Raw genomic sequence first — 27,709 nt, 5'->3', positions numbered from 1 at the left:
GTCCTTAAGGGTGCGTCCGGGTGGCTGCTGCAGGTGCTGTCCAACGGGTTCCAGACTCTTTGCTGCATAGACTATAACGGTGATGGCGGGCGGGCAGTTTGGCTGGATCCGGGCGGCTCTTCTCCAGCTGATTCTTGGCATAAACCTAATGGTGATGACACCCACCCAGGCCCGGAGTCTGCGCTTCGTTACCTTGGTAATGAGAGATGAGGTCGCCAAAAGGCTCACTCGAATTAGAAGGGCACGGGCTTGCTGGTAGAGGGAGGGGCGGTGCTTATGCTAGGGTTGGAGGTCTGGAGAAGAAACTGGTTTCGGAAACGACTGACCTGCGGGGTTGGGGGCCCGGGTTCGGAATGGATACGGAGCCCAGGATTTTTTTTATTTTTTTGGCGGGGGAGTAGCGGGTAAGAAGTTCTATATCAAGGGCTAAGTCGGATGAGTCTGCCCTGGAACAGGGATATAGTTGAATGGTTAAGAGACTCACCCCTACAGAAACTCGGTGATCTTTTTTCCAGTTCTCCCCACCATTGACATTGTTTTACTCTTTTCCTTAACCATCTGTACCTTTGGCTTTGTTTACGGTCTCCGGTGTCATTGCTTAGCCAATGAATTCTGGAACCTGAAGGAAGTTACCAACTTCTGAGTTGGGGTCTTTTGCAGTGAGTAGAATTAAGCCCTCCCCAACATGGGGCAGAAGTGGGCTCTGTGTCTCCATCAAGGAGACCCTTCTGACCCTTAGGCAAATCATTTTCTTTCCTCAGCTGTATCGACATGGAGACCGGTCACCAGTTAAGACATATCCCAAGGACCCCTATCAGGAAGATGAATGGCCCCAGGGGTTTGGTCAGCTAACCAAGGTGGGTCAGAAGTCACTCCTCCCTCAGCTTGAGCTGTAGAATGAGTAATCTCTACAGCAAGCTACAGAACTTGGGTCCCCACCAAACTGCCACGTCTCACATAGGTGCTGACTTTGATCAGATTTCTTAAGCTTACCTTCCTGTGCCCAAGACAATGCCACCCACAATTGGCTACGTATTGACTACTGGTATCAAATTGACCCACTCCTACTTCCCGCCAGGAATAAACTTGGAAAGCAGCAGTGCCTTAGCCTTGTGGGACTTGCAAGCCATCCTTTCCCCTGGACCCTCTTAACCCTTTGGTTTGCCCATAGGAGGGGATGCTACAGCACTGGGAGCTGGGCCAGGCTCTGCGGCAGCGCTACCATGGCTTTCTCAACACCTCTTACCACCGTCAAGAGGTAAGGCTGGGAGCTCAAGAGGCAAGGGGAATGCGATCTGCCGTCCTCACCCTTGGTCCTCGGGGAGCCTAAGGGTGAGGCTGGGCACTTTGGCCTCCCTCCATGCAGTTTTGTTTACACTACAGGACAAGACATCCCAGGGCTGTCTAAAATAAACGCTAAAGGCTGAGTTGCCATGCTTACCTGAGGAGAAGCAAAACTTATCAAGCGTCCAAGTTCATACTTAAGGAGGGTCTGGCGGAGTAGTTTCTGACTGAAATAACTCAGGCTTTCCATCCGAGACACTTATCGAGTCTCTACTATGGGCCGAGCACTATGCGAACACTTTGCATTTGACCTCTTTGTGGAGCTCAGAATGTAGTGACCACTTTGTGGAGCTCAGAATGTAGATGATAAATCACACAGGGCCAAGAAATAAAGGTAGCAGGGAAGACATACATAGAGAGGGCATGTCAGGGAAGACTGGCAAGTGTACTGGCTCCTTGAGGCCCTCTACCCACCCCAAGGATGGGGATAGCTGTTCCTCTGGTTACCACTCAGCCATAGCTGTCTCAAGAGTCTCTAGATGTTGTTATTGTTCCCTTGAGGGCCAGCTCTATCCTGATCTTGCCCTTTCCTACAGCTTCCTCCTCCCTTTTCTATAAGCAATTATCTCTGTTCCTTATCTTATTTCCTCTCTTTGGTTTCTAAGCCAGTTTATAAAAGGGGGTGTACATTGAGATAGTTTTTGTCTTCAAAGATCCTGGCCTAGATAGGGAGACAGGTGTTATAAACTAGACAGACAGACCCCAGCCTTCTGACTAAGCACTTTGGCCTGGGAGGGGCATTTGAAATGGAGCCATTCCTATAGGAGCCATTCTGAGTGTGACAGCTAGTCCCCAGTTGAGTGTTTGATCCTTTGCTGGGAAGAGAGATGGGGAGGGCCAGAGAGGGTGCAAGGGCCAGATGCATGGTGGGATTACAGTTTGCTGGGTAACCATCAAGAACAGGTTCTCCCCTAAGGCCCCCAACTCCACACCCACAGGTGAGACTCATATTATCATATCTGCAGGTTTATGTGCGAAGCACAGACTTTGACCGTACTCTCATGAGTGCTGAGGCCAACCTGGCTGGACTCTTCCCTCCCAGTGGGGTGCAGCGCTTCAACCCAAACATCTCTTGGCAGCCTATCCCTGTCCACACTGTGCCCATCACCGAGGACAGGGTAAGACTGGCCAGCCCTTCCCTGAAGGCACTGAGAGGGACAGCTCTGGCCATGGGCCTGCTGATCACCGACTCCTTCTCTGCCTCTGCTTCCCACTTTTGGTCTGCAGCTGCTGAAGTTCCCATTGGGTCCATGTCCCCGTTACGAGCAGCTGCAGAACGAGACCCGGCAGACCCCAGAGTATCAGAATGAGAGTATTCAGAATGCAGTGAGTGGGGCTGAGGTGGAGGGTCATCACACTGTCCTTTCTCCCAGGGCAGGACTGATCCCCTGATCCATTTTTCATAGCAATTTCTGGATATGGTGGCCAATGAGACAGGGCTAACGGACTTGACGTTGGAGACCGTCTGGAATGTCTACGACACACTCTTCTGTGAGGTGAGCCTGCTTAGGGTCCCCAGTGTAACTGTTCTCACATTCAGCAGGCCCAGGTGACCAGGACAAGTAGAATACAGTGCCTGGCTACCATTCCCACTGGGGAGGTCCAGGCAAGTCGTCTGCTTCTTATGAAACAAGGAAATTCCCTCAGCGGTGAAAAAGAACCCCAGAGTGGGAAATGGTTTATTAATGGTCAGCAGTTTCTATCCCTCTCCACCCAGAGTACTGGTGGTATCTGACTCCATTCTGCTGAGTCATGCTTTTGTGCCTGAGCCTCCTTTCCTGTGCCCTGCAGCCTTAACACTGTCCACCTTGTCTCCTGGTTACAGTCCCTCTGCCTCAGCTCTCCTCTCCTCTCCCTCCCTTCACACACACACACACACACACACACACAGGCACCTTGTCACTGGGGAACAGAGATGCCCTGGGAGAGACTCTGGCCTAGGCCTGGAAAGCTAACCTGCCCACTGCGATATGCAGAAAACACACGGGCTGGTCCTGCCGCCCTGGGCCTCATCCCAAACCATGCAGCGTCTGAGCCGGCTAAAGGACTTCAGCTTCCGCTTCCTCTTCGGGATCTACGAGCAGGCAGAGAAGGCCCGGCTTCAGGGGGGTGAGTGACAAGAGCAGCATGTCACTCCCCTCCTCAGGACCCTACAGCATTAAAAATCTGCTATTGGGGGCTTATCACTTTTCCATCTGAAATTCTCTGCTTTTTCAAAACCAGACCCCGCCTTAGTCATCAGGTCAGTCATCAAAGTCTCCCCACTTCTCCAAATGCTTAGCATGTTTGTCACTGTATGAATGACCAAAATCAGGTTTGCATGCTTCTTTTCTGCCAATCATATTCTTAAGTTTCACCCATGTCAGAAGACCCTTCCCCCTTAAATGAATGCCTACCTCCAGACAACCACTGGGGGCCACTTTGAAAGGCTGAGTAATATGCATGCCAGTTCCTGATTTGAGCACCCAAGGGAGTGCCAGCTGTCAAACCTTTTTGACATCTCAGTGGTTTTCAGAGCCTGCATATGGCAGAGCTCCCCTGGCCTGGAGCCACCAACCATCTGTGCATTCTGAAGCAATGTGAAGTTTATATTTTTCCAAATTGGAAGAATTCTTCAAACATGGGCAAGGACTCGTAGCTCATTTATAAATGGACAGGTTTCTACATCTGTGTTGAAGTATAAACAACTTGTTTTATCTTGCTTCTCTGTAAATCTGAAAGCTGTTTAAAGAGCATGGCGTGCTATATATAGTTCCTACAAGTACCTAAAGAGTTCTCTGTGCTGGTGATCACACCCAGGACTAGCAGAGAGTGAAAGGACCACAGATAGGTTTGATCAGAGGACAGTGATGGCTGCAGCCACTGACACTGGGGACTTTTCTCTTTCAGGAGTCCTGCTGGCTCAGATACGGACAAACCTGACCCTGATGGCAACCTCCTCCCAACTCCCTAAGCTGCTGGTTTACTCTGCGGTAAGCTCTCATACTCTCCAGCATGCTAACGTCAAGCAAAGAGCTGGATTTCTTCTCTATTCAGTGCTTGGGGGGTGCAGGAGAGCAGTGCTAATGGGGAGATCCTGTCCCTTACAGCACGACACCACCCTGGTTGCTTTGCAAATGGCACTGTATGTCTACAATGGTGAACAAGCCCCCTATGCCTCCTGCCACATATTTGAACTGTACCAGGAAGATAATGGGTGAGTGGAGCTACCAGTCTGCCCCCTGAAGGGGCACTTGCGTGGTGGCTGCGGGCAGTCCAAGGACTCCATTAAAGGCCTGGTGACCAGCTTCCATCTTGTCTCCTATCAACTCTCAGGAATTTCTCAGTGGAGATGTACTTTCGGAATGAGAGTAACAAGGCCCCCTGGCCGCTCAGCCTGCCTGGCTGCTCTCACCGCTGCCCACTGCAAGACTTCCTTCGCCTCACAGAGCCTGTCGTACCCAAAGACTGGCAGCAGGAATGCCAACTGGCAAGTGGTCCTGCAGACACAGGTGAGCTGCTGCTTGCCTGTGCTAGTCGTGTCCCAGAACAACTTTAAATTCATATCCACAGGTCTCAAGAGAGCTGTCGCACTTCCAGCCATCTTTTCTATTTCCCGTGAGGGTTCACTTCCCCACCCTGAGGCCATTTTTCACCTTCTCCTTACTCCTCGTGCTCAGGTGATGCCCTCACTTCTTATAACACTGAGAAAATAAAAGCAATCAGGAGAGAATTGTCCCATCCTCTCACCACTAGATCTTCCAACTTACTTGCTGGTACAAGCAGCTACTTAAGGCCGACCTCTCCATTTATACTCTGGGCCCATCTCTTCTCACCTCCGCAGGACCTCTGATGTCAGTGTTTCCTCTCTGTTGGGTCAGCCCCATCTCAAAAGCCCAACAAAAACCTCTCAGGCCCCCATCTACCACTCTGTTTCTCTGTTCCTTGTTAGAATGCAATCCTAGACTCTGGCTTTGCTTCCTCACTGTCCATTCTCTGTTGTATGTCGCCTTCTACTCCACTGAAGCCACTTTTGTTAGGACCAATGACTTTCTCTTCCCAAAGTCGGTGACCAATTCTTAGTCAGCGTCTCTCATCTTTCAGCAGCATTACATAAAATCAGTCACTTCCTCCTTAAATTCTTGACTTCTCTGGTTTTCGTTATAGGCAGCTTCCTTACTGGCTTCTCCTTACTAAACAGTGGGTGGCCCAGGGCTCATCCTGGCCCTTTCCCCATCTATGCCCACTCCCAAGGTGATTTCATACAACCTCATGGCTTTACATACCATCTCTATGCTAAGTTTGGTCTTTTTATGACTCACAGATACATGATCTCTTCTCTGAGCTAGACTAACATATCTAGCCAGCTCCCGACTTGAGGTCTCTATATGGATGTGAGATCTCAAAGTTGATGTCTGAAACCAAATCTGTTCTTCCTCTGGGCTTTCCCATCTTAGTAAATGCCATGTTAGTCACCTAGTTGCATGGTATAATCCTAGGAGTTATCTTGAGTACTCTCTTAGACCCCACAACCAATCCACTAGCAGATGCTATCATCTCAACCTTTAAAATATATGCTCTTGCTCATTAGTCTAATCTACCATCATCTCTTGCCTGAACTACTGATAAGCTTCCTAATGTTCTTTCTGATTCTCTTGTTTCTACCAGTCTCTCAGCACGGCAGAGTTAATTTCTTAAAAACGTAAATCATTTCACATCACTACCCTTCTCAGAATCTTCCAGTGGTTTCCCATCACATTTGGGATAAAATCTAAGTTCTTCACCATGGCCTTCCAGGCCCCAGTCGGCCTGGTCCTCCACTCTCATCTTTTACTTGCCACCACTTACTTTGCTCTAGCGATACTTTCTCGATGATCCTTGCACATGCCAATCTATTCCCACATCAGCCTTTTGCACTTCTTTCCTGTCGACTCCCCACCCCCACCCCTGCCACCGGACACTCTCCTCTGAGATCTTTGTATGTCTCACTAAGTGACTCCAGGTCTTTGTTCACATTATCCTCAGTGATGCCTTCCCTGACTGACCTACCCCTCCATCCTTCTCCCCTTACCTTGCTTTGCTTTATGGCATTTGTCACTAACCATGGATATCCCCAGTGTAAGAAAAGCACCTAGCATATGGTAGGCACTCAAATATTGGTTGAATGAACGCTGACCTGCCCTTTTTCTTCCCATCCCCATGCCCAGAGGTGATCGTGGCCTTGGCTGTATGTGGCTCCATCCTCTTCCTTCTCATAGTGCTACTACTCACCGTCCTCTTCCGGATGCAGGCCCAGCCTCCTGGCTACCGCCACGTTGCAGATGGGGAGGATCACGCCTGACAACCACTCAGCCCCCTTCCCTCTGCCTCCTAGGGGAGGTGGGCTTGGCCCTTACTCCTGACTGTTGCTGCTCCCAGCCTATGGACAGGAGCCCCTGAGTTGGGCCTCCCTCTGATTTTACCCCAGCGTAGATGAACAAGTCGGGCTTGGCTTGGCCCATGGCACCTGTCACTCAATATTCACGTGTCTGATGTTTACCAAGTACTGTGTTGGACACTGGCTCTCTCCAAACAAGATTTGCCTTCTCCATGCTCCCTAAGGACCTGAAATGTAGAAAAGGAATTCAAGTTTGCTCCAGACCTAGGATTAAAATAACTGAAGGAGTTGGTGCTTGATCTGCCTTGGGCTCCCCACCCTCACCCCTCCATCAAGTCCTGCTCTCTCCCTTGGAGCCTGGAATCTTTGGCAAATGGCTCAGAGGGTACAGTTTTACCTTTCAGTGCTTATTTTAGTGGGAAAAATTGCACAACATTGGGGGTACAAACAACGGCCACCAAGGAACTAGATTACCCAACAGTCAGCCAATCAAATTTTCCTTTGTCTAGCTGAAGCCACCATTAGAGTCAGACATAATGCTTCAGGCATCCTGGTCACCCTGCATCCTGAGCAGGTTGGAAGGGCATTTGTACCTGGGTGGGAGTTGGGGGAGGTGGGAGGAGAGTAAATTGTGGTACAGAGTCATGAAACTACTATCCCTCTCAGCTGGCCTGGGGTCTTAAGGGATGTGAGGTAAATGCAGGTTGTGAGCTGCATAACCATTGACTGTGGCCCAGAATAGGGCTGAGGCAGCTTGAGAAAATGAAAGTTTTAGACTCTTACGCTGTTTCTGTGCCTTTTCTTCATTTTGGGGACCCAAGGAGCCCTCTGACCAGGTCAGTCCTGAAAGGTCCACGCAGAAGCTCAGTTGGGTATGATTTTATTGGCCATGTCAATAGTGAACACATATCAAAACCACCACCTGATCACTCTGCCGTCACATGTCAGGGAGAAGAAAAGTTCCTTGACTCCAGGAGAAGCTTGGCTTCGGGCTAGATACAAGCAGGTACCCTTGGGGCAGCTGAGTCACCAACTCTGGAGAAGTTTCCAGAGCTAAGTCCAGAGCAATAACATGCCAGTGTCTCAGCCCTACAGTATTCCATGCCACAGCATCCCTGCTCCAATCCTAAGACTTGAATACCTTTGGCCCTTTAACACATAGCCACCTCTTCTCGCAGGACTTGTTCTCATGTGGCTCCAAGCCCTGGCTTGATCCATACCTTCTTTAATGTCTCATTTCTGCATCCCAGCTTCCTCTTGGCTCCAAATGAGAATGTGATAACCTAGGAGGAGTGAGACCAGTCTGACTCTTATTTTCCATTATCAGTCTCAGAGCTTAAGGCTGGCCTAGGGAACCTAGAACTTGGGAAGGAAATACCAAGAAACTGGACAGCAGCCAGCCATTGCCATGACTAAGACAAAGCAAGAGGGGGTGGAGAGCCTAGCTAGGCTAAGAGGCCACTGCTCCTGGTTATCTTCTTTATTGACTGATGTCGTGGAGTGAATGTGGCAGGGCTAGTGAGGTTAGCCTCCACTAAACCTTGGGGAGTAAGGTTGGGCTTAGTCAGTCTGAGATACAACCTACTTCACTCACCCATCAAAGAAGCCAGCGTGTCTCCCATAGGATTGAACTCATTGAGCTGCAAAGACAAGAGGATAAGTATGAAGAGGGGGTGAAGGTATTGTGCAAAGGGCACAGGAGGACTAATTTCTGATAATTTTTGGTCAATAAGGTAGGTTGAATCCCTGCTTCCTCCCACCATTTGAGGGCCCAAGCCTCACCGAAATGATTCCAGAAGATTCTGGGTCATAGAGCTGATGCATCAACTTCCCTGAGCTTCCATCAAATACATCGATTGTCCTTAATTCATAGGGGGTACAACTTTTGAAATTAGGATCTGGGTATCGGCCCACAACAATGAAGTTGTACCGAGGATGCCAGGCTGCCTAGGAGATGGAGAAACTGGTCACAAAAAGTAAATGCAGAACACTATCAAGAGGCACATCAAAAGTATTCTTTGCCTCTATTGATTGTTAATACAGCTGCCAACAATTTAATCATAAAGATGAAATCTACATTGAAACTACAAGAATGGTTTTCAATTGCACGTACATCTACCATTGCAAATTTTAAATCCTTAGCTGGCCTCCCTGGCCCTTAAGATACCTTCTGGCCTTCTCTCTCTTGAATTTCCTGAGGTCATACCAACTGATAAATGTTTTAATGTCAGACTGACCTAGACATTAACCAAAGAGGTAGCCTACAACAAAGCAAAAGACCACTGGTAACCAAAGCCAAATAGGACATAAGTTCTCAAGTTACCCCACTATTATCAATTCCATCAGTGTGAATGATGGAGAGTTGAGTAGAAAATGGCTAGTGGCTGAAAAGGGGAGGAAACCTGTGTTCTCCAGATTATCCCACTCAAAACAAATCTGATTGTTACTGGAATGACAGATTGGATGGGATTTTTATAAGAAACTTAACAAGGAAGACTGTACATGCAATGGCTTGGAAGTAAGTCACAAACCAGTCACCTGGGAAGCTGTAAGTTGGCTTGGCTGGGTATGAAGTGAGAGATGAGAACAGATGGATCCGTGGAAACACAAATGGTAAAGGTCCTTGCTAGTAAGAGCTTGGATTTGATTAGAGGTATGTGGGGATCACTCTAATACTAAATCATCACCATTTTACTAAGTACCCACCAGGCACCAGGCATGGTGCCATGCCATGGGCTTTGAGTACACTGATTCAGCCTGACAACAACCGTCAGTTAGATACTATTATTCCCTTTTTATAGATGAGGAAACTGAGATCCGAACTTGAAGTAATTTGCCCAAGATTCTAACAGTGGGTTGAGGTCTGCCTGCCTGAAGCTGGTGCCCCCACCAATGTGCTATACTGGCCAAAGAAGTACAGGCATGAAACGTGGAGGTCTGAAGAGGGGCTGTGGTTCTAGAAAAGAATATAGAGTGGAAGAACTGGCAGAGTTCACACTGCTTAGGAGGGCGTGCGCAGGAAGGAATCACAGGATTCAAAGATTGTAAGCCTTGGAGACTGAAGCTAGAGAGGCTGTTAACAAGAAGGATGAGGTTACAGCCCTAAAAACAATGAAATCTTGCCATCTGCAACAACATGAATGGACCTGGAGGGTCCTGTGCTGAGTGGAGTAGGTTGGACAAAGAAAGACAAATGCCATGTGATTTTACTTACATATGGAAACTAAAGAACAAAAAAAAACCTCAGATACAGAGAACATTTTGATGGTTAGCAGATGGGAGGTGGGTCGGGGGCGGGGGTGAAAAAGTGGACAGGATTAAGAAGTACAAATTGGTAGTTACAAATAGTTATGGGGATGTAAAGTATACCATAAGAAATATAAACAATATTGTAATAACTATGGTTTCAGATGTGTACTAGATTTGTCAGGGTGATCACTTTGTAAGTTATATAAATCTCTAATCACTGTGTTATGCACCTGAAACTAATATAACGTCGTATGCCAACTGTAATTAAAAAATAAAAAACCTATTAAAAAAAGAAAGGCTGAGGTTAGCTTATGGATGAACCACATACAGAGTAACTGACAGGGCAGAACAGAGGGTAAGGATCTTAGAAACTGCCCACGGTAAGGAAATTAGGGCTGGAAAATAGCTTATCAGAAAGACAAAACTTCGTTAACCAATGTCACCATAATAAAAATAAAAAATAAAGACAAAACTCAGCAAAATGGGATTGCAGAAGTGAGACAAAAGAAGCAGAACAAGCCAGGGAATAGGAGACCACTTTATATCAGGGCAAGAAGAGATCTGGGATTAACGGCTTCTGTCTGTACCTACCCTCTCCCCACCATGGGCAGGCTCGATCTGTCCCCATGATCATGGCTCTTTACTTACCTTGATGGGCGTCAGGTGCTGGAAGTGGCGGTGAGGGTGCGGGATCAGGCTCGGGGGGCAGTCCCACTGGGAGGCAGAGTAAACCCGGATCTCACTGTTCTGGTCAGTGGTCAGCAGCTGGGCTCCATCAGGACTGAAATGAGCTATCAAGTGAAAAGCCCCTGAGCTGAAGGAACCACAGGCCCCCTGTTCTGGCCTTCACAGGATTGCTCTTGCGGGAGCACCCTCCCTCCCACTCCTTTCTAGACAGGGGTGGAAGGGAAGAGGTGAATCTGGGCTGTGAACAAAAACATCCTAGAAACTCAGCAGCTATTGAGGGCAGCTAGAGTCAGAAAGGTTCCCAGACATCAGTTTGGCTGCTATGGAGGATAAAAGTTTGACCCAGAAGCTCCTAAACTTTGAGAGAAAACTCCAGAAGCGGTGGGGTGGGCAGAGTCTGCAAGAAGGATGAGGTCTGGTATATCACACCTGCGTTGACAGGATGCCTGTGTGGCAGTGAGTAGAGGAAGCTGGATTTCCCTTTAACCTGGCGCAGGTCCCAGATTTTCACTGTTTGATCTACAGAGGCTGTGGCCAGGAACCAATCACAGCATGGGTTCAGGGCCAAATGGGTCACTTTCTTTTTGTGCATTCTCAGATTCCAAAGCTGCAGAGAAGAGCTCGGTTCAGGTGGAGGCAGAGAACGGAGGCTGGGGATAAGGGAAGGAGAGGGAGGACCCGAGCTCCCGAGAACACACCTCCTTGCCGTCCATGTTCAGCAGGATCACGTTCCCTACATTGTCTCCTGTGACCACCACTCGGCTTTTGGCAGACACATCCAGGCTGCAAAACCAGAAGCTGGGGGGAGAGACTGTGCTGTAAGATTCTTGGGGACAGAGGCAAGGTCCATTTATTCACTGCTGTAGCTCCAGTGTCTGACGCATAGTAGACATTCAATAAATATGTATTGAATGAATGGACTCCCAGTAAAGAATACTCAGACTTGTCTGCTGTCCAGACAGAGGGTATGGGCGTTAAGAGGCTTATAAATGTGTCCAGTTACTGCTGGGCCCAGGTTCCTCAGCTAGTACAAGAGTCCCTGAAGCAGCCAAACCTCAGAGGCATAAGGCAAGTCCCTGGGCTAGCTTGGCCCCTATAGCCCTGGGTTCTCAGGAAGACTCCTTTATAGCTCTCCCCCTTCACTCTCCACCTGTTGGGCTAAAGGTGACAAACCAAACAGGGACTGCTCAGCTGTTTCTCAGAGCTGGCTAGAAAGGAACTTCTGCCCCCTTCTGAGCATTTAGAGAAGAAAGCACACACAATTCAGAAGTTGTCTTGCATTTTTGTCCCTCAGACTCCTTGAGGACTAAGGGGATGGGGAGCAGGAATGCTTCAGGGATCTCGATACCCAGCCTGGACAGCTCAGATTCACGTTTTTTCTCTCATACATTCAAATCATTGCTACTCTGCTTTTTGCATCCCCTATAAATTTCAGAGGGTTTCTTGTGGAAGAGAAACCTCGAGCTGAGTCTACGCCATCACCTGTCCTGACTGCTCGTGTATTCTTACCCTCGTGGGGCAGCCCGGGATAACAGTGCTAGTTAGACCCCCACACCCTGAATTCCTTAGGGAGCAAGTTCATGTCTCTGACTAAAAATTGAAGTGACAAGCGTTTTTTAGTTTTGCAGCCACTTGCTCTTGGGGTGTCCAAAGTTCTTTATGGACATGATTCTATCAATTTACGCTTCCATCATGGAACTGGTCAGGTCATCATACCCCAGTAAATGTAGAAAATGAAATCTTAAGTTCTTAGTTCCTGCTCTTAGCTTTAAGTGGCTTTCTGGGCCAACATCATGTTGACTTGTCTAGTGAGAATCAAGGTCTCATCTAATATAGGAATGACTTACAGGTAAGCTGAGGCTCCAGAACTCCTCCCCAAAGCAGTAACCCACCTGGCCCAGAGTAAGAACAGCTGAAGAGTTTGAGAAGAGGGGGAAAATTGGAAAATGGCTAATACCTTTCCTTTCATCGTAGGTTTGGGTAAAAGAAATGGGATCTGGATGCTCTCCCCAGAACTATACCAAGAGCCTAGAAGCCCTTTTCCCTACTAGTTAAACTACTCACTTGCAGATGCTGTAGCTGGCAAAAACTTGGAGAGTGTTGCCTTTAAAGTCTTGTAGCCTAGTCATTCCCTCCATTGAGGAGGTGAAAAACTGGTTGGTATTGAGAGGGTTAAACTTCAGCCCAGTGATGCTCCCTCCAGCTCCAATCTAACGCAAGGAAGAGAAATGTCAGTGAGTGACGATGGCCCAGGAAGAGGATGAGAGCTAGGTGTACATACTCTGCCCCAAGAGAAGGGCCAGACAGGCAGCACTTGGGGCCAGGCCAGCTTACATCCTTATATACTAGGATGCTCTCCACAATGCTCTTTATTTCTTGAAGTTTTAGTTTTAATTTTTTAATTAACATATAGTAAATTTGATTGTTTTTGTTTTACAGTTCTATGAATGTTAATCCATGTATAGATTTGAATAACCACCACCAAAATCAGGATGCACAACAGTTCGGTCACCCCCAAAAACATCCTTCGTGCTGTGCTCTCCCACTGTAGTCATACCTCCCCCGACCTCTAATCCCTGGCAGCCGCTGATCTGTTCTCCATCACTATGGTTTTGCCTCTGATAAACTGTCATATAAATGATCATACAGTACGCAGCCTTTTGAGACAACCTTCTTTCATTTCACTCAGCATAATGCCCCTGAGAATCATCCAAGTTGCTGTGTGTACCTATATCTCATTCTATTTTATTGCTAGTACTCCATTGTGTGGATGTATCACAGCTGATCACACACTGCTCTTTTTAGGAGAGTTTCGGCTGGGAACAGTGGCTGAGTTAGGAGCACAGGAGACAGATCTGATATCCTTCTTTTTTCTAGACATCCCAGATAATGATGATGAGAATAATCATGATAATATTACTAGCTTAACCTTAGTGTTTACTATGCATCAGGCATTGTTTTAAGAATTGTACATCGCCAATAGATCTTTCTCCACTTCTTTGTGCTGCTACTGTCCCAGCCTCACAGACCTCTGCCAGGTCTCTTATACAACATCCATATCACTCAACATGCTAACTCGCACTTTCCATTCCCTCTATAGCAGCGGTCCCCAACCTTTTTGGCACCAGGGACCAGTGCTCCTATGAGAATCTAATGCCTGCTGATGTGAGGTGGAGCTTAGGTGGTGATGCTAGCGCTGGAGAGTGGCTGCAAATACATATGAAACTTCACTCCTTCTGCTGTTCACCTCCTGCTATGTGGCCCAGTTCCTAACAGGCTATGGACTGGGAACCAGTCCGCGACCCAGAGATTGGGGATCCTTGCTCTATAAAAAATTCTAATTGATGCCTATGGTCTGGCAAACCCTTGCTGCTAGTAAGATAATCGTCTGCGCCTACCAGTTGAGTTCTATGCTTACCAAGGGTTAATCGTGTTTGTTCGTAAACTTGTACATGCCAGTTGTAATTTTTATTGTAATTATTTAATTAAACATGTAATTTAATCACATAATTTATTAAACATGTAATTAAATATTTAAACATTTAATTAAATGCATAATTTAATTAACCTGTGAAATACATACAAAAAGAAAGACCATTGTTATTTCTATTAGACAAAAATAAATTGCCAAAAATAACAGTTGTCAAATTAAGCATGGTGAGATACTTACAATCAGGGTAGGAAATAATAAAAAACTAAAAAGTATCTGCAATCAGGTTGCTTAGAACTATCTTTAAATTATTTCTCCACTTTAGGGAAATGGAAACTAGACCCTATAAAGAATATAGGGTCTAATCAGTGGGTCCTTACTCCAAGGAAAGGACAGACCCTATGTCAAAGCATTAGTAATAAAGACAGACATAACCATTTTAAGTTAAAATGTATAAGTGTTCTTCTAGCAAGGGTGGACTAAGTGGGTATGACCAACTTGTGGACTAAGTGGGTATGACCAACTCGTGCACTGAGAAGAATTAACAAAACTTGGGCAAAATATGAAAAAGAAATATATTTGAGACTTCTACTTCCAGTGATGGTGGGTTAGCTTGTGTCAGTCCAACTTTCCGTTGAGAACAACTAGAAAAGGTAGATAAAATGCGTCTTTAAACAAAGTTTTTGAAGTCAATGCAGAACTTTCAAGGCATAAGGACTTGCAGACCAACATCCTAGAGAGCAGAGAAGAAGGGTAAGCCCAACATGTGGATGCTGCTTTTCCCATTAGAAAGCTGGGGCTTAGAAGCAGAGACACCAAACTGCAGAGAAGCTGAATTGAAAGTGGTGGCTTCAAGGCTGAGAAGCTGAGCAGAGGTTTTGTCAGGGCGAGAAGGACAAAAACTGGAGTTCAGACCTAGTGAGGAGGAGAGAGTTTGGAAAAAATCCAGCTTTTAGTTACAATCCCTGACCCTAGAAATAAGAACAAACTGGAAAAAAGGCCATTCCTCACAAAGGCTGAAGGCCAGATTCAAATAAATTCAATCTCTGATCAGATTGAGATGATCTGATTCTGCCTGCAGAGGGAAAAAATGAATTCTCTCTGGAGGGAAATAACACCACTCAAAACTTCAATTATCTCTGGAAGTTTTCACATGCAATATTTAAATCTAAAATTAAATCTAAAATTATCCAGCATATCAGAAGACAAGACCAAATAACCAATAACTAAGAGAAAAAAACAACAGTTGTAAGACACATGAGATCCAGATATTGGAGCTATTAGACACGTTTTAAGATAATTGTGATTATATACACATTAAAAAAATAGACCTAATTTAAAAATGGACAAAAGATTTCAATAGATATTTCTCCAAAGAAGACATAAAAATGGCCAGTAGCACACAAAAAGAGATGCTCAACATCATTAGTCATTGGTGAAACGCAAATTGAAACCACAATGAGATACTATTTCACACCTACTAGAATGGCAGTAATCAAAAAGATGAATGATAACAAGTGTTGGCAAGACAATCTATGGAATGTGAGAAGATATCTGCAAACTATATATTGGATATAAGAGGTTAATATAAAATAATATGTAAGGAACTCAAACAACTCAATAGAAAAAAAACCCACCTGATTTTAAAATGGGCAAAGGACTCAAACAGACTTTTTTCCAAGGACAACATACAAATGGCCAATAGGAATATTAAAAGGTGCTGAACATCACTAATCATCAGGGGAATGCAAATCAAAATTACAATGAGATATCGCCTCATACTTGTGAGAATGGCCTATTATCAAAATGACAAAAAATAACAAGTGTTAGCAAGCGTATGGAGGAAAGGGAACTCTTGTACACTGTTAATGGGAATGTAAATTGATAGAGGCATCATAGAAAACAGTATGGAAGTCCTCAAAAAATTTAAAATAGAACTACCATATGATCCAGTAATCCCATTTCTGTGTATATATCTAAATGAAACGAAATCAGTTTTTCAAAGAGTTATCTGTCATCCTGTGTTTACTGCTATTCACAATAGCCAAGATATGAAAATGACCTAAGTGTCTGTCAATGGATGAAGGGATAAAGAAAAAGTGGTGTATGTAAAGGAATTTTATTCAGCCTTTAAAGAGAAAGAAATCTTGCCATTTGCAACAACATGAATGAAACTGGAGGACATTATGCTAAGTACAGTGTGTAAGACACAGAAAGACAAATACTGCATGATCTCACATACATGTGGAATCTAAAAAAGTCTAACTCATAAAAGCAGACAGTAGAATGGTAGTAGCCAAGGGCTAGGGGATGGGGAAAATGTGGAGATGTTGGTCAAAGCGGGCAAAGTTTCAATTATGCAGGATGAATAAATATACTTGAAATTTGCTAAGATTGCTAAGTGTTCTCAGCATACTCCCACAAAAAGATAACTCACTGTGAAGTGATGGATGTTAATTAGCTTAATTGTGGTAATCATTTCACAATATATAGGTGTATTAAAACATCATGTTGTACATCCTAAATGCGTAAAATTTTTGTCAATTATACTTCAGTAAAGCTGGGGGAAAAAAAACAGGTCTTGGTAAGGATGTAGAGAAACTGAAGCCCTCCTACATCGCTTGTGGGACCGTGAAATGGAGCAGTCACTTTGGAAAACAGTTTGGCAAAAAATTAAACATAAAGTTAACCATATGACCTAGCAATTTCAATCCTAGATATATACCCAAGGAAAATGAATACATATATTCGTGCAGAAGCTTGTACACAAATACTCATAGCAGCATTACTCATAACAAAAGAAGGCTAAAAATCAATGACTCAAACATTCATCTCAAGAAGTTGTAAAACTAACAGGAAACTAAAGCCAAAGAAAGTAGAAAAAAGAACAAAAATTAATGAAACAAGAAACAAATACACTGTAACATAGCCAAAAGTTGGTGCCATGAAAAGACTAATAAAACTGATAAATCCCTGGTGAGATTGACCAAACAAACAAGAAGGCACAAATAGCCAATTAATGGATGTAAAGGGGACATCAATATAAACCTTAGACAGTTTAAAAGATAATAAAAAGATATACACAATCTTATGCCCATGAATTTGAAAATGTAGATGAAAGGGCAAATTCGTAGAAAAATATAAACTTGCCAAAATGACAGAAGGTAAAAGAGAAAATCTAAATAGTCTGATATCGATTAGAGAAATTGAATTCACAACTAAAAACTTTCTTGCAAAGTAAATTTAGATCATGGTGGTTTCACTGGTGAATATACTAAATATTTAAGGAAGAAATAATATCAGTATATTTTTTGAAACCTTATTTTCAGACTATCTCAAACTCAGAGAGAAGCTGCAAGAATAGCACAAATAACTTTTTTCTGGAACCACTTGATAATAAATTGCCAATGCGATGTCTCAGCATCCTCAAATACTTCACGGTGTATTTCTTACAAGAACATTTTCCTACCTAACCACAATAAGACCATCAAAACTTGGGGGCATATCCAAAGTAGTACAAATTCATAGAAACAGAAAGAATTGTGGTTGCCAAGGGCTAGGGGCCAGGGGAAGTGGGGAATTGTTATTCAATGAGTATACGGTTTCAGTTTTACAAGGTGAAAAATTCTAGAGATTTGTTGCACAACAATGTGAATAGAGTTAATACTACTAAACTGTACACTTAAAAACAGTTCAGATGATAAATTTGTTTGTCCTTTCACAATTTTTTAAAAAGCAGTATCACTTGCTAGAGATATAACTGTAAACAGAAAAGTAAAAAAGTGAAAAATAAAAGAAAATTTAAATGAAAAACAATGGAATATAACTAATAAACCAAAACAAACAAAAAAATCAGTATAATTTACCACATTAACACAAAAAAGTAGAAGAATCATATACTGACCTCAATAGATACAAAAAGTATTTGATGAAATTCAATATCATGCAAATAAAACGTCCAGCAAACTAGGAATAAAAGGGGAACTTACTTAATCTAATAAAGGATGCTTAAAAACAAACAAGCTCCTAGGTACAATCCCCAAAGAACTGAAAACAAGTGTTAAAAAGTTGTACATGAACATTTACAGCATTTGCATTAATAATAGCAAAAGGTAAAAACAACCTAAATGTCTATCAAGAGATGAATGAATAAATAAAACATGGCATATCGATATGATGAAATATTACTCAGCTATAAAAAGGAATGAAGTACTGATATATGCTACAACCTGGATGAACCCTGAAAACATGCTAAGTGAAGCTGGACCTAAAAGGACACATACTATATGATTCCATTTATATTAGGTACCTACAACAGTCAAATTCATAGAGACAGAAAGCAGATTAGTAGGGTTGGGGGAAGGGGTATTAGAGAGTCATTGTTTAATGGGTACAGAGTTTTATTTGAGATGAAAAAGTTCTGGAAATGGATAGTGGTGATGGTTGCACAACAATGTAAATGTACCTAATGCCACCGAATTGCACACTTAAGAATAGTTAAAATGGTAGATTTTGTTATGAATATTTTAGCACAATAATAGGAGAAATCATACTTAATGATAAACTATAAAAGCTTTCTATGCTCAAGAACAGGACAAAGATGTCTGCTATCGCCAATATTTGACAATGTATTAGAGGTCTTTGCCAACAGAATAAGGCAAAAGAGAAGCAAAAGAACGGTACAGGAAGAAATCAAACTTATTATTTATAGACAAGATTGTATAGGAAAAATTTTAAATCCTGAAATAAACTATTAAAATTAATAAGTGTGGATTTCTGCTTCCAACCATGAATAGCACAACAGTAGGATGATACCTAGAAGTCTAATATATGGAGTGTCCCCTTCAAAAAAAAGGAGGGGGGAGAAAAAAAATTATTTGAAGAAATAGTAGCCTAAAATTTTCCAAATTTGATGACAACTATAAACTCATAGTTCCAAGAAGCTCAATGAACCTCAAGCAGAAGAAACATGTAGAAAAAGTACATCATAATCATTTTTAAAGTGGCCAGGAAAAAAAAAAGAAAAATCACAAAAAGAGAAACATATGAGAGCAGTATTCATATCAGACATCATCTTTAAAGTACTAAAAGAAAAAAAAAAACCTGTGAATCTAGAATTCCATACCCAGCAAAACCATCTTCTCCCCCAAAAAACAAAATAAAGGCTTTCAGACAAACAAAATGAAAGAAATATATCACCAACCTACATTATAAGAAATGTTAAAGGAATTTCTTCAGGTGAAGGGAAAATGTTACCAAAAGGAAATGTGGATCACACAAAGGAATGAAAAGCATGGAAATGGCAAGTATACGGGTTTTATTAGGTTTTTTTTACCCTCATTTAAAAAATATCTTTAAAAGATATCTACCCTACAACCCATCCAGCTATTCCACAACTAGGTATTTATTCAAGAAAAATAAAAACATGTATCCACACAAAGACTTGTACATGAACTTTCACAGCAGCTTTATTTGCAAGTCAAAAACTGAAAAAAATCCAAATGTCCTTCAGTAGGTGAATGGATTAATTGTGGTAGAGCAATACATTGGAATACCACTCAGAAAGAAACAAAAACTATTGATATTCACAATAATGTAAATGAATCTCAAATAATTAATAATGAGTGAAAGAGACCACAAAAAAGTATATTGTATGATACCATTTATACAAAAGCCTAGAAAATGCAAATTAATCAATAAAGATAGAAAGCAGACCAATGGTTTTCAGGGGACATGACAAAGGGTAAAAGAGATAGATTACAAAGGAGCATAAGAAAACTTTGAGGATGGTATGTATGTTCATTATTTTAATTGTGGTGATGGTTTCATGACTGTATACATGTCAAGATTCAACAAACTGTACACTTTAATTATCTGTAATTTATCATATGTCAATTATACTCAATAAAAATTTAACATAAAACAAGAAGACAATTGACTATACGAAGCAAAAATAATACTGCATTGTGAGGTTTATAACGTATATAAATATGAAATGTATGATGAAGAGAAAAGGGAAAAAATGAAAGTAAATATATAGTTTTAAGATTATTACAATACATCTAAAATGGTATATTATTTGAAGGTTCATTGAGTTAAAGCTGTATATGGGAAACCTAGGAGCAACTACTAAAAGAGAAAAAAGAGAAGTATAACTAATAATCCAATAGTAGAGATAAAATGGAATCATAAAAAGTACTCTACCAAAAAGGGGAAAAAAGGAAAATAGAACAAAGAGATGACACAAATAAAAAGAAATAGCAAGACGGTAGATTTAAACTCAATCATATTTATAATCCTATTAAACCGTAAATTATCAAATGCTCCAGTTAAAAGCCAGAGGTTGTCAGATTGTATTTTTCAAAAATGCTGTCTATAGGAAACCCATTTTATATACAAAGGCACAAATAAGTTAAAAATAAAAGGATGGAAAAAGATATACCATGCAAACATGAATCATAAGAAAGTTGGAATGGCTATATTAATATCAAAGATTTCATAACAAGAAATATTACAAGGGATACAGGAAGACATCTCACATTTACCAAGGGGTCAGTCTGTTAAAAGGACATACTTCTAAACACGTAAGCACCTAATAACAGAGTTTCCAAATGCTTGAGGCAAAAACTAAAGGAAAATAGAGCCACAATTTTATAGTTGAGATTCCAATATTCCCCTCTCAGTAAGTAATAAAAGAAAATCAATAAAGATATAGAACATTTGAACAACACTATCAACTAATGACCTAACTGACATTTAGAAGATAACCCATTCCCAAAACAGCAGAATACACATTTTCCAAATGCACATGGAGTATTCACCAAGACAGCCCATATGCTGGGCCATAAAAAAAAGTTTAAAATGTAAAAGAACTGGAATCATATAAAATGTTTTCTGTTCATAATAGAATAGAACTAGAAGTCAATAATAGAGATGTATTTTAACAATCCCAAAATAGTTGGAAATTAACATACTTCAGAATAACCCACAGGTCAAAGAAGAAATCATAAAGAATTTGGAAAATAATTTGAACTGCATGAAAACAAAAACACAACAAAATCTGTGATATGCAGTTAAAGACTTAGAAGGAAATTTATAGTATTAAGTGGTTAATTAAAAAAGAAGAAAGGTCTCAAATAAACAGTCTAGGCTTCCATCTTAAGAAACGAGAAAAAGAAGAGCAAATTAAATCTAAGGTAAGCATAGGAAAGAAAATAGAGCAAAAATCAATGAAAAAGAAAACAGAAAAACAATAAAGAAAATCAATGAAACTAAAACTGATAAACCTCTAGCAAGACTGAGCAGGAAACAATAGAGAAGACACGAATTACCAATACCAAGAAGGTAAGGAGGTGGGAATCATTGCACATCCTATAGAAATTAAAAAGATAATAAGAAAATACTATGAACAACTTTATGCCACTAAATTAAAAACTTACATAAAATGGATAAATTACTTGAAAAATAAAATACTAGGCTCATTCAGGAAAAAACAGATAACCTAAATTGCCCTATATCTATTAAAGAAGTTGACTATATAATTAAAATCTTCCAACAAAGAAAATTCCAGGCCCAAATGGCTTGCCTAGTGAATCCTATAAAAAATGTAAGGAAGAAACAATACCAATTCTATGCAAATTATTCCACAAAATACAAGAGAGAACACTCCCCAACTCTTTTTATGAGGTCTGCATTACCCTGATACCAAAATCAAAGGTATTTTTTAAAAAAGGAAATTATTGGATATTTTTAAGTGATCATCTGGTATGACATGATTAAACTAGAATATCTAATGTGATAAGTAATATACAACAGATTCTAGGCTAGAATATTTATAGAATAATCTAAGTATGGATGTGTGCAATAGTGTATACACACAAAGATGTACAAAATGAGGATTTCAGGTGATATTTACTTGATTTGTTATACTTTCCCGTTTTGTTTGAATTTCTTATGATGAGTATGGATCATTTTTATGATGAGACTAAAATACGGTTATCTTCATTTTTAAAACGTAATACATGTTCCCTTGCCAAGGGTCTGAAAGATGTAAAGATCAAAACAAAAGTCAGATGACTAAAGAAGTAACAAAATGAGCCACTGCTGTTCCCCTAGTCACAGGTCTCAAATCAACATTCTGCTGCATCTGGGAGTGAAAATACAAAATTCTCCAGACTACCATACCCTTTTTCTGCTCCAACCTACATAGCTCCCTGCTAATCACAAAGTTCAAATGCCCAAACCAGTCTCCTAAAGAGTGTGAGGAAACTTCATCTAAATACACATTATAATAAAAGGTAATATAAACCAAAAGCAGTCTCAGCCTGGCACAAGTTCAAAGCAGTTGTCATCCCCCTGTTGGTTGAGAAGCACTTCCCCTACAGCACCCTTAGGCTACTTCTTAATTTTCTCTATTCTCATATCCTGGATTCCGAGGAAAAAAAACAAATCTCATCTTGCCTGAGCTCTGGTTCTGACTTCAATTTAAAGCTGCCCCTCCTAGTACTGGCTCACTTCCTGAGCAGGAAGCCCACTGAGCTCTGTCCACAGCATTCCCCTGGCTGCCTTTCTTCCAGCTTCAGGTCCCTGTTTTCTTCAACTCCCATCTCATACCTTGGATCCTAAACTCCCAAACCTGTCTAACCTGGCCTTTTCTGATGGGCTGCTCTCTTAACTCTCCACTTAGGAGAACTCATCTTGGGTTCACCCTTCGCATCATCTATCTCTAAAGCAGAGAGAGAAAAACTGAGCTGAAGATCACAGATGTGTTTTGTTTAGCTACAAAGCATGTTTAATTTTATTTAGTTCTTGACATGAAAAAGCAAGATATTTTAAATTGAAACCCTGTGCACTGTTGGTGGGAATGTAAAATGGTAGTCTCTATGTACCATTTAAACAGTATGCCTGTTCCTCAAAAATTTAAAAATAAAGTTACCATATGATCCAGCGATTCCATTTCTCTATATACCCCAAAGAACTGAAAGCAGGGACTCGAAGAGATTATACCCATGTTCATAGACAGCATCATTATTCACAATAGTTAAAAGGTAGAAGTGTCCACTGAGAGATGAACGGATAAGCAAAATGTGGTCAATACATACAGTAGAATATTATTCAGCCTTAAAAAGAAAGGATATTCTGACACATGCTATGACATGGATAAACTTTGAGGACATTATGCTAAGTGAAATAAGCCAGTCAGAAAAGAATAAATATTGTATGATCCCACTTATATTGAGATACTTAGAATAGTCAAAATCATAGAAACAGAAGTAGAATGGTGGTTGCTAGGGGCTGAGGGGGATAGGGGAAAAGAACTTAGTGTTTAATAGGTACAGAGTTGCAGATTTGCAAGACGAAAAAGTTCTGGGAACTGGTTAAACAATAAGTAAATGTACTTAATTCCATTGAACTGTGCATTTAAAAATGGCTAAGATGGTAAAATTATGTTATATGTATTTCATCACGATTTTAAAATATCAGATTTCATGTAAAAAATCAGTATTTTGGGCTTCATTTGAAAAAAAATCAGGTCTGATAACCATTGGACCTAGAATCTTGTATGTCAACTATCTCCAGTTTATCAATGACCCTACTGCCTTACCTCATTCTTCTATCTGTTTGACCTCCTTAAGATGTGGGTTTGTGGTTCCTGGCCTAAACCCAGAGCATCACTTTTCATAGTACAGCCCTCCAATGTCAGCCCCCAGCTGGGCAAGGATCTTCTCTTTGGTTGAAGGGCCAGCATCCTCACCCCTCAGCGATTGATGATAAACACTAGCAGTGATTGATGATCAAGACCATCTTGAAAAAGCTCTGTGCCAAACCTTGTCCAAAACACTCTGCCTTTCCTCTTTACATCTCAATTTATGTAAATACTGTTCTTCTCTACTCCTCTCTCATCCATGAAGCCTTCTCTATTGACTCTAATTTGCAAGAGGTTCTTCCTTCTCTCATGTACCGTAGCATTTAGCATCTGTAGTACTAGTTACCATGTACGTATACATCTGATCTACCCAGTTACATTTCAAGCCCCTCATTCATTCAACAAATATCAAGCAGTTACTCAAGGCCAAATATTGTTCTAGGCACTGCAGAATACAGAAAGACATGGTCCCTGCCATCTTAGAGCTGACTTTCCAGTGGGCAAAGTAAGTAATAAGTAAATCATATCAGATATTGATGAACACTGAAAGGGGAAAGTAAAGCAAGGTAATGAGATAGGGAGTGACTGGGTCGGGTAGAGGCTACTTTAGACAGAGTGGTCAGTGAGATCTCTTTGAAAAAGTGTATTGAGGGGAGACCTGAATATTAAGAGGGAGCCAGCCATGAGAAGACCGTGGGAAAAAGCGCTCCAGCCAAAGGGGACAGCAAGTGCAAAGACTCAATTTCAGGAATAGAAATAGCCAGTGTGGCGAAAGCATAGGAAGTGAGGAAATGCAGCAATATAATATTAGGTCAAGAGTCATGAAGGGGCTTAGATTCTATTCTGCATGGTGACTTACCAGAGGGTATTCAATATTTTATATCTTCTAATATTTTAAGAGCAGGCATTGAATAAAGATTTGAGTATCATCACCGTTTACTTGTTTGAAAATACCCACAGTTACTTTCGATCCCAATCATCTCCTTTTTACTGGATGACTTTACCCTCCTTCAGCACTTCTTCAGCACCGTTATCTGAACTGCTCACCCCTTTAATGAAGGTAGGTTTGTCCTTTATGCCAAAGTTCCAGAGCATGATATCTCCCCCTTTGGAACCTACAGCCAGGGTGCTGGGGTGAGTTGGGTGCCATGCCAAGGATGTGGCCCTCCTGTCAAAGGGGGCAGCCTTTTGGAATATCCGGTAAGAAGCCAGAGACTGCAAAAAGGAATGCTGGAGACTCTGACACAGAGAGAAAAGAATTAAGTTGAATTAAAACCCAAATCATAGGTAAATTGCTAATCTCTGCCTCCTTCACAGATGAGCCCTGGGGCCAAATCCTCCCACCAAGGGAAAACTAACTTCCTGGCTCTGTGCATGAAAATATGTGCAATATACACAAACTAATCCAGGAAAGCAAGAGGGCAGAGTACATTCCAGTTGGGACCTCCAGAGCGTAAGACTTCCACCTGGCTGAATGTCTGGTAAGCCGGTCACCAAAGTGGGGGTGATCTGACCACTCTGACAACCCACTGAACCAATCCGGCATCTAAGTTCGGAGCATCCAGTTATAAAAAGGCACCCATGCAAACCTTTGAGCACTTCAGCCAGGAAACTCCTCACCTGCTGTAGTGATGGCCAAGCAGCTTTGCCCACTTTATGGTGATAGAGGGCCCTGACGATATTCCTGCATGGTGGTGAGACCTGCAGGCTAGCCAACCCCGCCCAAAGGCAGCCCGAGTCAAATCTTCTGCTAGAACCTGCCAAGTGGAACAGACACATGTTTTCTCCTCCGATTTCACTCAAGAAAGGTTTTTCTGCCGAAATCCCAGAAAGAAGGCCTTGTTGTTTCTCCTGGCATAGCCAGTATCTCTCATTACCTCATCAGGCTTTTCCATGGTCTGCTCAGTCTCAACCAACACAAGAAATAAATAGTGCACAGAGACTCAGCCCCTTCCTCAAAATAGTAATTCTGAAGTGAAAGTATGATCTTGCAGGGCTCCTGAGAGCTGAGCCAAAGAAACACACAATAATAAAATACGTTAAAAGCGCTTCCCAGCTTGGGTTGGAAAAACTCAGGATAAGGTTGAGTGACGATTTTAAAATCACATATAATGCACAATAAAAAGATTTTACAACAGTACAGTAGAAGTGACTGGAAAAGAAAGATCTTTAAATTGTTAAAATAATGTAGGGGTGACCAGATGTTGGCCCCAAATCCAATCTGTTCTCCCGAAAACCGGCAGGATCCAGAGCATCTGGCATGGCTCTAAATAAAGGAGGCTACTTTTGGGGAGTGAGATCCAGTTGAGACTAGTAATGAAACAATTCTGGATTACCGAGATGTATTTGAGAATCTGATCTCCATGAATCTGGCCTCCTGACAACCAATTCTTCTCGTGGACAAAAAATATTTCAACCCCCTGCTCCAATCTTTCGAGTTCCTCCACACTCCTTATAGCGCTAGGTTTAATCTCCAAGAACCCTCAGGGAATGTTTTCTCAATGGAAGGAAATTGAGGACCCTCACAGCTAAAACTGGGGACATACAGCTAACAACCGTGACTACCGAAATTCAGCACGCGCGCGCACACACACACACACACTGCCAGGCTGGGTAGGATTATTTTAAGTAGTTCTCGGTGTGTAAAAATCCTGGTACAAACAAGAAATTTGGAGTCCATTGTGTCTTATATAATGGAGCTTATCGGCCTCGCCCGTCACCTGAGGTAGGTTAAGCCCAATCTCTATGGTGTCAAAGGCCCTGCAGACAAAATGCACATTCTGAGGCATCTCAAATTTGGGACAGCCTCGGGACCTAGAAGCACCCATCCCCCACTCCAGCATCCTGCGTGAGAACCCCAAATGGCGGAATTATTAAAGCAGCAGGCACAGGCAGTACCGGGGCCCTTCACACAGAGCTTCTTGGCCTCGGGCTCCAACTCTCGGGGGCTTCTGTTCCTCTTGCTCTTGCGGCGCACGACCACCTCAGGGGTCTTCCGGGTTTCTGGGCGTTTCCTGGAAGCCATCGCGTCCTCCGTGCGAAGGGGTACTACACCCTATGCCGAGATTAGAGAGGTAAGACTGAAAACCCTCTGGGGAGAAAAAAGGCGGGGACCGGGGAACTGGTCCAACTTCCCGCCAAACAAGCCAGCTTCCCGCCAAACAAGCTCACGGCTTCCTAACCGGCTTCTAGTTCCGGCCCCGCCCTCCTGTAAGAGGTCCCGCCTCTTTCGGGAAGGCAGGGGTGCGCACGGAGAGATGGGAAGGGTATGAAGGGTGGCGCTCTTGGGCTCGCTAGAGAAACGGGATATAGCCTAAGTGTTGGCCCTAATCCAGTCCAAAGTCAGCTGACCTGCCAGAAATAAAGATGGCAGCCAGTGCTAGGCCACCCAACCTGAAGCCGCTTCAGACGCAGCGCTGCCAGGCTTCTGCGGGTCACAGGAGATCAGGTACCAATCAAGGCTTCGGCTCCGCCTTCCTTGTCTTTTAATTGGTGACCACTCCCGCTCGAGCTTTGGGATTGGCTGATTCTCAGTTGGCGTGAGAAGGCTTTGTAGAAAGCTTGGTACTTCGCTACGGTGGAAACCAAGCTCTTCCCAAGTGCAAGCTTTGCGATGGGTGTCGAGTAGTTACAGTTCTCCCGCTTAGTGGAATTTTAGCTTCTCTATGGAGAGCGGTTGAAACTCGCAGCTTTTAACTGAGCTTTTTCCCACACTTGCTGAGTGTCCTTCTAGGCAGCAGCCTAGGGCGATAATGGGCCGGAGGGCGTGCGGGCTAACCCGGCTTAGAGGGCTTATGTGCCCAGACTTCAGGCAAACGCCAAGGCAGCGAGCCTCAGGTGTTGCTGCGCTGTCCCACCGATCTAAGAGGAGACAGTTCGGATGCAACTTTCTGCGACGAGTCAGGCAGGAGCTAGGTTCAGTCGGAGACTGCTGGGCCTTTTCTTCCACCCGCTCGGTAGAACCTGCACTCAAGTACAGATACAGATGAAAGACATT

At 42.7% G+C, this 27,709-nt stretch overlaps 2 protein-coding genes across 5 annotated transcripts; one reads left to right on the top strand and one right to left on the bottom strand.

Moving 5' to 3' along the window:
* Positions 1-32: 32 nt before the first annotated feature.
* ACP2 (acid phosphatase 2, lysosomal) lies at positions 33-11,311 on the top strand. 3 transcript variants are annotated; one of them, XM_011356944.2, is made up of 11 exons: positions 33-196; positions 762-857; positions 1,172-1,258; positions 2,310-2,462; positions 2,572-2,670; positions 2,751-2,840; positions 3,321-3,453; positions 4,234-4,316; positions 4,434-4,540; positions 4,660-4,835; positions 11,235-11,311. In XM_011356944.2, exons 1-11 carry the CDS (start codon positions 83-85, stop codon positions 11,294-11,296), a joined length of 1,200 nt encoding a protein of 399 aa, XP_011355246.1. In that variant the 5' UTR covers positions 33-82; the 3' UTR covers positions 11,297-11,311. The 3 variants fall into 3 exon arrangements, with proteins under 3 accessions (XP_011355246.1, XP_011355245.1, XP_023384535.1); XM_011356943.2 differs by lacking the exon at positions 11,235-11,311 and adding an exon at positions 6,531-7,482; XM_023528767.1 differs by lacking the exons at positions 2,310-2,462; positions 2,572-2,670; positions 11,235-11,311 and adding an exon at positions 6,531-7,482.
* On the bottom strand, positions 7,565-26,876 carry DDB2 (damage specific DNA binding protein 2). Of its 2 annotated transcripts, XM_011356945.2 has the most exons (10): positions 26,611-26,876; positions 25,333-25,469; positions 24,760-24,951; positions 12,701-12,846; positions 11,335-11,434; positions 11,066-11,243; positions 10,598-10,740; positions 8,483-8,647; positions 8,295-8,340; positions 7,565-7,983 (listed from the first exon to the last, which is right to left on the bottom strand). In XM_011356945.2, exons 1-10 carry the CDS (start codon positions 26,735-26,737, stop codon positions 7,934-7,936), a joined length of 1,284 nt encoding a protein of 427 aa, XP_011355247.1. In that variant the 5' UTR covers positions 26,738-26,876; the 3' UTR covers positions 7,565-7,933. The 2 variants fall into 2 exon arrangements, with proteins under 2 accessions (XP_011355247.1, XP_023384534.1); XM_023528766.1 differs by lacking the exon at positions 24,760-24,951 and having other exon boundaries at positions 26,611-26,737.
* Between the last annotated feature and the right edge of the window lie 833 nt (positions 26,877-27,709).

The sequence above is a fragment of the Pteropus vampyrus genome, unplaced genomic scaffold (genome assembly GCF_000151845.1).
Source record: "Pteropus vampyrus isolate Shadow unplaced genomic scaffold, Pvam_2.0 Scaffold31, whole genome shotgun sequence".
NCBI classification, from domain to species: Eukaryota; Metazoa; Chordata; class Mammalia; order Chiroptera; family Pteropodidae; genus Pteropus; species Pteropus vampyrus.
The sequence above is the reverse complement of the archived record's forward strand: the minus strand, read 5'-3'. Positions and strand labels throughout refer to the sequence as shown.